Source organism: Vanessa tameamea, chromosome 7 (genome assembly GCF_037043105.1).
Source record: "Vanessa tameamea isolate UH-Manoa-2023 chromosome 7, ilVanTame1 primary haplotype, whole genome shotgun sequence".
Classification (NCBI taxonomy): Eukaryota; Metazoa; Arthropoda; class Insecta; order Lepidoptera; family Nymphalidae; genus Vanessa; species Vanessa tameamea.
The window spans coordinates 9903264-9917171 of record NC_087315.1 but is presented as its reverse complement, the minus strand read 5'-3'; the positions used below and the strand labels follow the sequence as shown (position 1 = coordinate 9917171).

General features: G+C 32.4%; 1 protein-coding gene across 7 annotated transcripts in view; it reads right to left on the bottom strand.

Moving 5' to 3' along the window:
- The window catches only part of LOC113401133 (uncharacterized protein), an 84305-nt gene that overhangs the window by 64932 nt on the left and 5465 nt on the right, over positions 1–13908 (bottom strand). Inside the window, exon 1 of one of the 7 annotated variants that reach the window (XM_026640886.2) lies at positions 401–922. The exons of the other annotated variants lie outside the window; for them this stretch is intronic. Coding sequence (XP_026496671.2) covers positions 401–457 — 57 coding nt within the window. The 5' untranslated portion in view covers positions 458–922. Of the gene's footprint in view, positions 1–400; positions 923–13908 lie in introns of those variants that run through there. 7 annotated transcript variants of the gene reach the window in all.

Genomic DNA, 13908 nt, shown 5'->3' with positions numbered 1-13908 from the left:
TATTTCACCAGAAATAATACTAATATTTGAACAATGTGAATTGTTATCATGGAAGACAACCTTACTCAACCGAAGCATGAATCATTTAAAAATAAAACAAACATTTAATTGCTGATTAACATTTTAAAAACATAATTAACAATAACAAAAGTTTTTAAACAAATTGAAAGGTACCGAAATAAGATCGGAACGTAGGTATGTATTGCACCATAGCGAAATTCGACGTCCATCTTGTGAAAATTTCGCAACTCCTTTTCACAGTTATGTAACCTTCATTTTTTAATTCAATAATAAACATTACAATAGTTCCTCGATTAAATACAATACGCAGAGAAAGAGAAACGAGATTTTTTTTTGAGTAATTCGTTCTAATTTTATCTTTATTTTTTTTTATACTTACCATATCGTCGCACTGCGCTTCACCGTCCTCGTCATAGAAGATGTTGCAGTCATCCATCCCTGCTGCTGGTTGCGCAGGCCACACTAAGCCGGGTCCCTATACCCGTTCATCAATACGGCCACAGGGGGCCGGACAACCGGCATCCGAAATCACTATCACAGCACACCGGCACCGATTGAAGGAACAATTAACAGAGTAAATTTACGAACGACTTTAACGGGATAATCCGATGAGTCACGCAACAAATAAGCGACTAAACTGCAACTAGGATCGAAACATAGGCGCGTAGGTGTCCCTAACCAGCTAAATCGGATCTAACGAACTGGTGGAAACGATGTATGTTCAATGACGATTTTTTAAGCACTGACTAGCGAACGATAAAAACAATTGTTTGAAAAATGGTTGATTGACGGTTTGTGTTTTTTGTTATTCAAGGGCGATCCGATGAACGAGCTTGATTTTACAGATGATGTTTTTTGTGTGGAACTGCGTAGATAGCCGTGTCGCGGTCGAGCGGAGGGTGGCGCGCGCACTCCGCCGGGGTGCATTGATCGAACATCTACTGCGCATGTCTTCCCTAAGAATTTCTCGACTGTTTTGACATTTACTCGGCCAGCCTAGGGTCACTTGATACTAAAATGTAGCCAATGTCGCCGTGCATTGCGGAGCACTTGACATTATTTCGTGACTTTATCACGATTGAGGGAATTACCTTTATTCAAGAATTCCGTTATACATAACATAGCAAACTTATTATTTACTAAGACACAATGTGTATAATGTTTTATTGTTGTTTTTATTAACGTTAAAGTTTATAAAATTTACTCTCAAACGTTTCTATGAAAATGTTTTTCTACTACCTATTGTATAGTTTTATTATATAGTAATCTCGAGATAATAGTAACACGATTTTATTTTCTTTTACACATACGTAACGTTTAAAGTTTATAAATATGAATAGTTTTATATTAAATAAGTCTTTATAACAAAATAATATATATATGCATTGGAATTATTTTTTGATCTAATTAGAATGTACTGAATGATGTGCGAAGGTGGTTAGTATGAAAGAGTTGAAACGTAGCAAAACTGTGCCAAGGCACTCGGGACCAGCGGCCATTCACTACGCTATGACTCTTCCTTATTTACAACTGAGAATAACTATCGTCGCAGAAATGTTTACCAAAATACTCTGATTCTTGATACTATTTTTAATTGTTTCGATGTTATAACTGACTGTAATTTTGTAACAGACCTTGTATTTGATACAAGATTGAAGATTACTCATTAAATAAAGGTGAAAATTCTTTAATGAAAATACATTGGTAATTCTAATGTCTGTGTAATTTATCAATGTTATTGTCGGTTACAGATACTGTTACTTACTTGCCAAGTACCCACGTGATCAAGGCTCGCTTTATGGATATGAGGTTGTATGATATAATTTAATAGATAAATATCAAATCAAATCAAAGTCCTTTATTCAATATAGAATCATTACACTAACTAAAAGCTCAAACTTATTGATTGTCAGATTAAACAATAATACCGCCTCCTATCATTTTTTCTTGAATATTATTATTTCAATTAAAATTCATTTATAAACCACTTCATATATATTTAATAAGCCGACGTCAAACGGGCCTCCGTAAATCTCTACGACCCGTTAAACTTACCAACGTCCTCGACTTACAGATACCTAATGTAATATCTAAGCTTTAAAAAGCAACGAAAGTCATAAAGTAGATTGTTTAAACGTTCACTTTATAAAATGTTTTGCATTTTTTTTTTGATCTCATAAATCACACCAATTAGATTACGTTACCAAAGTCGTGACAATGTTTTCGTTTTATTACAATATTTTGTTCTTAACTTATGATTTTAAGTTACTATAATTGGTCTCAATTTCTCCACTCGATTGTTGAAGTTTTTACGACCATAGCCTTCTATGGTTTTAAAAAATAACATTTGAGTGTTGGCCTATATATATATATACATACATTACTCTGATCCCAATGTAAGTAGCTAAAGCACTTGTGTTATGGAAAATTAGAAGTAACGACGGTACTACAAATACCTAGACCCAAAACAGCATAGAAAACTAATGATTATTTTCTACATCGACTCGGCCGGGAATCGAACCCGGGACGGACCTCGGAGTGGCATACCCATGAAAACCGGTGTACAGACTACTCGACCACAGAGGTCGTCCATACATATTCTTACATGTAAATATGCGTTTTAGAACTTTTCTTTACTTATATAAAAAGATTGAAATGGGCTACCTGATGGTAAGTGGTCACCACTGACCATACACATTATTGGCACTGTAATAAATAATAATCGTGGAGCGGAGGCCATGCAGTGGATATGGCCCTTGCTCCACCAACCTGGAAACTAAGATATTATTTAGTTACTTCAAGCCAGAAAACAACAATACTAAGTATTACCGTTTGGCGGTAGATTATATGGTGGTACCTATCCAGACAGGCTTGCATCCAGCTTTAACACTAAATAGCTCTCTAGTCTCGACTTCAATTAAAATGATGATAATATTGATTTTAGAACTTATCTCAGGCAACGCGTTATACCATAAATTACAGCAAATATTGTAGGTATAAATCTTGATATTATGAATAAGACGAATATTATTTATAGAAATGTTTAAAATTAATTGGAAGCATTCTTGTTTCAGAATTATAAGACGTAGTTTGTAGACAGGAAACTATTCGAATTCGTATATTTTTATTTTACATACGTATATGGTTACTTAAATAATAGCTTTGTTTACATTTTGTCTGCCTTGAATTTAATCTTTCTATCTCAGAGAAATCATCACGTTAGTCACCGCATTTGTAATTTTGTAACGTTGTCTATGAGCGAGTCAATAATATACCGTAGAGCACAATATAACATGCCCCGAATGTACAAATACATCAGTATTTATAAATATTTGAAAACAGTAAGTAACTCTCTTTACAACAATGTTAAAGTCAAAGGTAATTGACAAGTATTTCCTCCGGGAAATTTCAGTTCATGTAGAATTCAACCTGGTACAAATACAGATTATGTAACAAAAAGTTAATATTTTTTCACAATACACACCCAACAAATATTTAATTAATCTGTATTTAATTTTCTGCATGTAATCGTGTTTTATTATATAAGACCTAAATACATATTATGTATGAAGTATTCCGTTACTAATAAACAACAAAAAAAAGATTTTTTTAGATGTTTCTATGTATGTGTGCAGAACTAGTTCCATTCCACGTTTTTTTCTTTACTTTATTATATAATATTATCGATGTATAGAACCTTCACGATGATTAGGAAACGATACTCGAGGCGAGGATCATATAAATTTTTGATGTTAGTTTGCATCGGAATCATTGAATAAATCGAAATAATTTTCTTCTGTCTCAGTTTTCGTTATGTAGAAACAAATATTAGGTGTAAAGGATTATAGCCATAATAAGTTTAATATGTGTTATATAATCTAAGAACAGTTAGTAAGGTTTCCGCAAATATAGAAAACCTTGACAATATATGCAACAAACTCTTCCTTATAACATAATCACAAATCTTGAAACTGAGGCTTTAGGAAAATGTTCTTTATTTTCAAACATTAACGATTTAATTGCCTTGAGACACGAGTGGAAATACTGTTTTGTTTTTATTGTTACTTTTATTAAGTGACACAATATGACTTAGTTTGTGTTCATTCGTGTGTGAGTCTGCAAGAACATTCTCAGGACACTCATAACACATGATTATACCTTATAACGTTCTTATTTGAAGTATAAAATATAAATGAATATTAATAATAGCGTGATTTGTTTTATTACGATCCTATTATTCAATTCAATTTTCAAATTAATTCGATGCAGCCTAAGACGCGAGTTTTTTTAATCAATATGTAAACAAAACGCTCAAGTCATCAAAACTTTTTTGTTACCATTAAAAACGACACAATCTATGAAACGCTATAAGCTAACTAAAATTAGTTTAATTTTAATAATTCCAAATTGAAAGGGAACAATACTTTTTTTTTTAATCATTGTAATGCCACTGACTTCTTCATTGCGCTTCAATACGTATAAAAAGCTTACGTGTAGCGAGAAATGCGTATTTGTAAAGATGTTTGTGTAATGAGCGGGTCCGGTCATTCCCTCGCCGAGGGACCACATTCCTTCGGGAGCTGAGACCTGCGTCGGAGTCACGTCAATCCAACTCTTAACTACTGTTTTAACTAACTTTTCATCAGCATGCGTTAGTTAACTATTCGTGTATCAAGAAATAACAGTTTTAGATTCTTATTTAAAAGCAATAATATAACGCTGTATTTAATGTGTTTTTAAGGCATATTTAATTTGTACTTATTATTAATATTAAAATTTCGTATCGTTTTATAAATGATGTTATTAAAATATCGGTCATTCATTGGTCATACAATTATTTTTAAACAAAAAAATTCGCAATTTGCGATCTTCATTTCAAGATCAGCAAATTATGCTCCGGTACTCGAAAATCATTTTCGTTCGGTTTTGGCAACCAATTTGAATTTCGATCTAACCATGTTCAACAAAACCGCAATCGAGATGGCAACATAATTATTATGGTTCATTCTTTGTTGAATGAGTGAGTCAGTCACACGATGCGCCATCTCATTCGTGAAGATCGTGATCGTGTGCGTTTTGTAATGCACGTTGGACATTCGATGACACAGCTACAAATTAATAATAATGTGCGTAAATATCTTACTAGTATTATAACAATAAATACGATTGTTTGAATGGATGGATGTTTGTTACATACACGCCAGAACGGCTGAACAAATCTGAATTACATTTGGCGAATCAGGCGAAGCTTCGGACGGACACTAGTAGAATATATATTTTTTTCACCACTCACTTAAAATTTGCTTGAAATACATTATTCCGCGTGTTATTTACACAATACTTAGTAATAAAAAATTTTATAAGATCAGTTCAAAATAAAATTAATTGTATAAAATATGCACTTATAATACTTATAATTATCATCATTTAGAGTAAAAACATACACTTCCAGTGTTGTGTTCTTTAAGTTTTTATACTTTGCCACAAAAAATTGTAATGTTTTTTATAAATTAAAATGTCCTTGTCGTGATATAAAAAGTGCAACGACTAGGAAGCGGTTTGCCGATGAATGATACTCAACTCGTCAGCGTTTGTAAGAACATTCAAATGTATCGCGTGGGTTACTCTCAAAGGAGATTGAGGTATGCAATAAAATTATACAAAAAGCTGTATAGTTTTATTGTAACACCTCGGACCGGTTACGTAGTCAACGCAGGCGGCATTCGTGTTCTGGCATCGTATATCGCAATTAATTACATTCCAGCGCAGGCGCACATCGTAAGGTATGTGTGCGTGTGTACAAACAATTTGTTTGCGCAAATGCGGAGATTCGCTTTGCGATGAGATTTTCGATAAGATTCACACATTTGATTGATTCATACATATTTTCCTATAATTTATCTAAGAAATGCACTCAACATAAAATTAAGTGTTAACATAAGAATTTATGTTAACACTTAATTTTACTTTTCTTGTACACAGAAAATTATCAGATTGAAGATATAGAGGTGAGATGGCCCAGTGGTTAGAACGCGTGCATCTTAACCAATGTCGGATTCCAACCCAGACACCACCACTAAATTTTCATGTGCTTAGTTTGTGTTTATAATTCATCTCGTGCTCGGCGGTGAAGGAAAACATCGTGAGGAAACCTGCATGTATCTAATTTCTGAAACGAAATTCTGCCACATGTGTATTCCACCAACCCGCATTGGAGCGGCGTGGTTGAATATGCTCCAAACCTTATCCTCAAAGGGAGAGGAGGTCTTAGCCCAGCAGTGGGAAATTTACAGGCTGTTAGTATATAATGTAATGAAGATAATATAATAAAACTTAAATAGTTTTAATCGGAGTAGCGTAAGCGCAGTTGGTAATATAAAATAATTTTATTACCTATGTAGTTACCAAAATACTATAATGTTTGTATATGATCCGAGCCTCGGCACGACGTATTCTGCCTGATCGATCGGATCGCTCATTTCTCAATTATTCTAACTAATTCTTCAATTGGTCTAACGGTGTTTGTGTGTTATCTTAATTACCAATCTAATAAACAAAGGATATCAAAATCAAAATATTTATTCAATTATGTTCATAAAAGCACTTTTGCAAGTACTTAATCAAATGTTCATTTACCACCAGTTCGAAAAGTAAACTACCGAGTTACTCTTTTTCACCATTTTAATTACAGAGTATGCCAGTACAATTAAATTTATATATATCCTGCCCAGTATAATGTAACATCCTAGTTTCTGAGGGTGATGATACATGGTGATAAGAAGGTGATTACACTCATCACAGTTCCAGTGACCAATTTAAATATGCATAATACAACAACGATTCGGATATATAATGCATGTATTTCGTAAAGATTTTTATCAAATCTCAAGCTATTAATCAAAGTTTTGTGAAACTGTTAACCCGACCGAAACGGTTTTAATTTTTATTTAAATCAACTGTTACATGGTATTCTCCGTAAAAATAATCTTTATAGTTGCCAAAAATTACAAGTTCTTATAATAATCAAAAAAATACCAACAGATATAAAATTAAATTTCATCATCATTTTTTTCTTATAAACAGAAAGGGGCGCCATTCACAAAGGGATTGCGAGTGAAAGGAACTGGAAAGTTCTATCATTACATATATTATATCCAGTGGTATCAGTTCCATGGTGATGGCGAAGATAAACGCGTTTGCTTTTACTGCCTTGAATGGGCTGGGCGTGTTTCACTTGGTGACATAAACTCACAGCCGTGCGAATCTTGCACTTACAACTGAAATCTAATAGCTGTATTTATTCAACTGTGTTGTTGCACATATTTGTTACTTATTCGTGTCTTCTTGTAGTCAGAAATGATTTTAAAAGTTGCACAGTTTACCCAATAACAGTGTCTTCTTATTTCGAATCTCAATCAATACAATACAATCAATGAGAAGAAGTGAAAAATCTTTTTCTTTTTTTTTGTGTCTTTTGTTTGTTCCGAGTGGCCACAGATTATTTCGCAAGTGAAAAATCAGCTTTTAACTTAATTTTAATTTGGTAAATGAACAAGTTATTTGACATTGGATTCGTTTTTCGTAGGCGTATTCAAAGTGGTTTAGGCAATGACGTCAAGTCTAATGCCACACAGTCGTAGATCATTGTATCGAAACTTATTAGTTTTATAAAACGGTGTTATTTTTTTTACATAAATTAACTTTTTAGTGACTTACTTTCAATTATTTATATGTCTTATGAGTCACGATAGACACTTATTCAGACGTAGAATGTCTTTAAGTATTAATTACAAATACCAACCTAATACAGAGAAAATGATATCATTAATATGTTTTAAAATAAATGCTTTTAATATCCTAAACTACCTAAATTGATATTGCGTCTGATAAAACTATAATTTGACAGTTTTTGTCATCTCAGCTGCTGGTAAGAGTGTAACTCTAACGATATTACACCATACGGGTTCCTAAGGCGCTAAGTGCTGATTGAATTATATTATGTGCTTAGCATAAAAACGGCTAGACGGCTCTTACAACACCCATAGTTTGTTTCTACTATATTATTCTCTGAAAGAAAACACATGGCTCAAATTACATTACATATTTTGTCTGTGTATCTATAATACAAAAAAAAAACATTATCTTAGTACATAAAAACGAAACTTTGGTGCTGGTGATGAAGCTATATATTTTTTGCCCACATAGGTCCCTCCGATTAGGAATCCAATTTTACCTGACCGAAGCCAGTTTCCCAAAAAAAAAAAATTGAACCTTTTTTATTTTTACATTGTACGTTTTATTTAAATAACTTAAAAATGTATTCAGTATAATGTTTGTTTTTTTAAATATCTCTAGAGTTTATTAATTTGATTAGTTATATTTTTCGTTCATTGCTCGTTCGTACGCTCTCACCTTATCTGGTTTAACGAGAAGGATAAGAACATCTGCAATATTCTTCGGCATGCATAACTGCACAGAGCTTTCACTTAATCTATAAGATCATCTCGATGGTGTAGTGTTTTGCCATCTAGTAATTTTTATTTAAATATACGTTTAGAAACGATGAGATAAACATGCGAGGAAGATATTAAAATATCATTTATTTAAACAATAATTGAAAGAGATAATACCTTGTAGAATTGAAATATATTTTTAATTAAGGCATTTGCTTGCTTGTTGACTTCCAGGCAGGAGACATAACATACATATATAATTGTATTTAACTAACATGACTGTATTTTTAGATATTGAAAAAGAATAACTACTGAGTTTCTTGCCGGTTCTTCTCGGTAGAATCTACATTCGGAACCGGTGGTAGCTTTACTTTAAATAGTTTGTTAAATGACGATTCAAAAGTGCTTGTAAAAGCCTACTTGAATAAAGTATATTTTGATTTTGATTTTGATATGAACCATAATTAAATACGGCTTAAGTATGATTAGTGAACACTAATTAAAAAGTAATATTTATATGAACATATTTATTCTCACGTTAAAATTGTCACGGAACTATTGCAATTAGCGCTGTCAAACGTGCAGATACAGACGAACAAAAAATCTTTAAACTAACATTGTTTTATTAAACAATTAATAAGAATCGTTTTATCTACTTATTTATAAAACCATTTAATTTGCCAACACACCTGTTTTACAGTTGTATTATAAATTTAATTAACGGTATTACTTCAAACGCTGTTTACCAGTTATTTAATTGGTAGTAATTCCTCTCTTTCTGTCATCACAGATTTGACGTTTGAAGGAAGAAGACAGCACTGTTTAACTATAATCAGTTTAATCTACAAACAGAATTTATAATGAAAGCTGATAAACTTTATTAAAAATAATAATATGAAATCAAAAAACATAATTCTTATGTAAATTTTTTAAACGTAGTGTAGTTACTACCTTTACCATTTCAATTCTAGAAAAAAAAAGAAACTTTTGAATGAACCATTACAGTTAATTCATTGGAACTTGCACGGAAGTCAGAAGATTGCAATGCTATTTATTTTTGTCTGCAGACAGTGCAATTTAAACCGACTAAGCTTAAGCCCTGGGCATTAAAAAGTAAATACTTGTTAACTACGTTCAAAAAAACATTCGTAAACCATTTTAATAAAAAAAAAAAATACGCATATAATTATTACGAGAAATTCGTTAAGTGAAATACCTAATTAAAAAAAAAAAACTAAAATAATATTATTGTCTTTTGTTACGTAATCACAATGGAATCGTCATCATTCTGCCCGTGGTAAAATCTGTGGTTATGTTATATATAATATAAAGGGCAATGTATTATAAATATAGATACTTGAAATTTTTAGAATACCTTTGTTGGAGATAAATATTGCAGCTCTGTATGTAATGAGATAGTAATTAATGTTATAAATTCAAAAGTCAGTTACGAGTTAGTGTTAGTTACGCTTTCACTTTTCAATTACTCAACTAATCATTAATTTTGCATACACGTAGTCCGGGTTACTGAAGAGGGCACAGGGTAGGTACCTAACATCTGAATTCTGACCTCACCCGACAAGCGGTCGAAGCTGCGGACGGAAACTACTAAATAGTTCAGTGATGAATTGTAACCCCAATTTTCAACTTTATATTCAAAACATCAAATTTAAAATCCAATTCTAATTAGAAGCCGGTAAAATAAGAAGAAAAATTCTATAATATATACGTTTTTAGTTTTTTTTCGGACGAACACGCCCGTCAATCCCCGCAATAATAAAAGTACTGTTTTATTTTATGACAATTAGTTGATTTACATTTTTTTATAAACTATTTTTTTAGTTGAATTATCATTGAGTATGCGGATGTAATTGATATGAAAGTGAGACCATAAAAACCGGACTGAAAAAAGTCGATTTAATGTATCCAAGTCTATAAGTACTCTAACTACACACATGCAAGTGACTTACGATTATATCAAAAATATAATTACGAAAGCTATAAAAATAGAGAGTATTACTCGATATGTGTAAATTTACTTCGACATGAAAAGCTATACTGTAAACAAATTCGAAACTGACCGCAGAAGATGACCTTGAAATGTCAAAGATTGACATGAGAGCCGAGATGGCCCATTGGTTAGAGCGCGTGCATCTTAACCGATGATTTCGGGTTCAAACCCAGGCAGGCACCACTGAATTTCCATGTGCTTAATTTGTGTTTATAATTCATCTCGTGCTTGGTGGTGAAGGAAAACATCGTGAGGAAACCTGCATGTGTTTAATTTCAACGAAATTCTGCCACATGTGTATTCCACCAAACCGCATTGGAGCAGCGTGGTGGAATATGCTCCAAACTTCTCCTCAAAGGGAGAGGAGGCCTTAGCCCAGCAGTGGGAAATTTACAGGCTGCTAATGTGACATGCGACATTGACTATAAGAATAATAACAATAAAGTATACACGCTCCGCAATCACCGTTAGTAGATTTTCAACATTTCCCGGGTGGAATAAGTGAAGTGCGTTCTTACAGAATAGCACTCCTGGATGAGCTATGTTCTTTTACTTCCTTGTATTCTGTAAGGACAAACTCGAAACTCACCGCAAGATACAAGCGTGAATCAAAATCAAAATATTATTTACTCAAGTAGACTCACGAAAGTACTTTTGAATCGTCATATTACAGTGTTGAATTAATCTAGAGCTGTCACCAGTTCGGAAAGTAGATTCTACGGGGAAGAGCCGGCAAGAAATTCAGTAGTTACTCTTTTCCACCATTTTAATTACAGAGTATGTCAGTAAAATATAATTCATTTTTTTAAATATCTTGCCTAGAAATCAATAAATACTTAGTCCACGCTTTTTTATCTTTAATATAATCTTATATTGAGTAATATGCCTTATTTTGACATTAGCTTAATTTTTTTTAATAGGCCAAGTTAAAAATAACTGTGGAATCTTTTCATAACAACGAATACCGTGCCGAATTGTCAAAATGTGATAGGCAACATTAACTGCAATCATTATAAAACAGGATACACGTATCAAAATAGCGTATCACCGTAAGTCGGCTGTAATTATTTCACGAGTGAGATACGAAGTGAATTTTAACAGCGTTTAGTGTGAAACGGTACTAAAATAAGACTTGAACAATACATCCGTCTGTTACAAAAGATGAGTTTTATTGTTATTGTATAGCGGTATCATCCACGTCTGTATAAATCGATTTGTATTCAGGCCATAAAATAAATACCATATTACATTGGATTTCCGATGTAATATCATGCTTTCGTAATAAAATATTTATATACGTTATTTAGCTTTTTTTGTATGTTTGAAATTGAAAACATATCGAAAAATCAAATTTATTATTTTTTTACAATTTGAGGATTTCATACCTTTAGGAAATTATTTTGTAATATTTATAATACAGCTAATATCTCTAACATATAATATATGTCTCACTGCTCCATAGTGACTTTCCTCTTTGGAAGTAGGCTTCGAACTGATCACTCCGTTACTGCATTGGCGAATATATATTCGGAGAAGTTCATGCGACGCGTGATATTTGCAAGAGATGAATTCATAACACATTCAATGTTCTGATAGTGCCTGGATTCGAATCCAGTCGTCCGCCAGATATTAAGATCCATGAACACACATAAGTGCCACGAGGCACTGGCTAGACATAGGCTCGTTTTTTAATGAAACCTTAAATTTAAGATAGATAATATCTATATAACGTTATTATCATTATAATGATTTACAAAAGTAGATATTAGTTAAAAGCCTGATAAGTATAAGTCTAAATGACTTAAGTCATAAATCTCTTTAGCTCTAGTGCTGGAAACTCGATACTGGAGGTGAGCAACAGGTCATTTCATTATGGGATTGAATTAAAACCTCGATATAAAGCCGATAAATCCCGGTTGTATATAAAACATTGTTTACCGATCGTGTGGTTTTATGCACATTATATGGAATGCCTTGTTGGTCCAACAGCTAGACTATAAAGCCGTAGATTCCGAGGTCCTAGGTTCAAACTGGTTGGGTTAAAGTTATTGATTTTTTTTTTGTCGAAAAAATGTCAATAGCGATCCGGAATCTAGGAGTTAGTAGTGTTTGGACATATACTAGTGGTTTAACGCACACAGTTCTTTAGCGATACAGCTGCAGTTTTGAAAAGGGAACTTTATGATATGCTCGGTCAACGAATCGGTCATTATGATAGGTCAAGGTGAGTTTCGCGTCAAAATAAGCTTTAGAGAATATTTGGACATGTTTAATCTAAATTTTATTAATAACAAGCCACTCGAACCGGCTTCATACGGGTAAAGAACTTTTATATTGAAGTACAAACATACAAAGAAAAAAGAAAAATTTAATTCTTGGGCCAGAAGCATTCATGGGCGTAGATATGTAGACAAACAAACAAAGTTTTATCGCAATTACATCACAATTAACAATGTATAAAGGATATATGTCGATTTATGTTTATTAGGATAATATGTATAATAAACGACAACCGTTAACTGTGCAGTCATGTAACCGAAATATTTATTAGTATTTCTGTTGTAACAACTAAATTGTTATTATTGAATCAACAACAATACATTTGTTGTGAAATGAAATGATACGGCTATTTAACTTTCGATTATTAATTAGAAAAGTTTAGGAGATAAAATATATTTTATCAAATGTAAGATAAATAATTTGTACCAAAAGTCGTTTATTTATTTAAATAAAGGGAGAGAGTTCTTGATTCATTTATTATTTAAAGTGTTTATACGGCTGATTACGTTCGTTGGGAAACTTTTGTAAGCCGCACAAAGTTACATCAAAGGGTCTAGATGAAAGACATTCGAGAATAAAATTGCGGCATAATTATTTAATTCAATATAAATTCAATGCCTATATATGGAATTTCCATTAGCATATTTCGAAATTTTCTAAAATCTTTGTCTCGGCTCGCAGATATTTTAACAAGTCTGAGTTCTAATCTTAGTGTCCATGGTTTGAATCGCATACATGGTATATAATATGTAGAAAACTTAGTAAATAGTTTTACCAAGTCAGGCCTTCTTATTGCGAAACAAAGTATATTTTTTGATAAAACACAAATAATGACATTTACTGTATAGCTTTTGTGGCGAAGATCGGAATGAACAAATTATCTTAACTATCCTCACGACAGTCGTGCCGATCGACGAGAAAATACAATAAAATACTGTTCGCATTCTAAAATAACGGTTCAGAAATTCTACAACTGATTAGAAAAATAAATTATTAAGGTAAATAACGCCCAGATCAGGCTGTTGTAAGACCGCCGTTAGATTTTAATTAAACGTGGATGTGGAATCTGTTTACAAGGAATTGTTGATTATTATTATTAATGAACATGTGTATAAAATAGTCGAATAAAATATTATTCTGAAT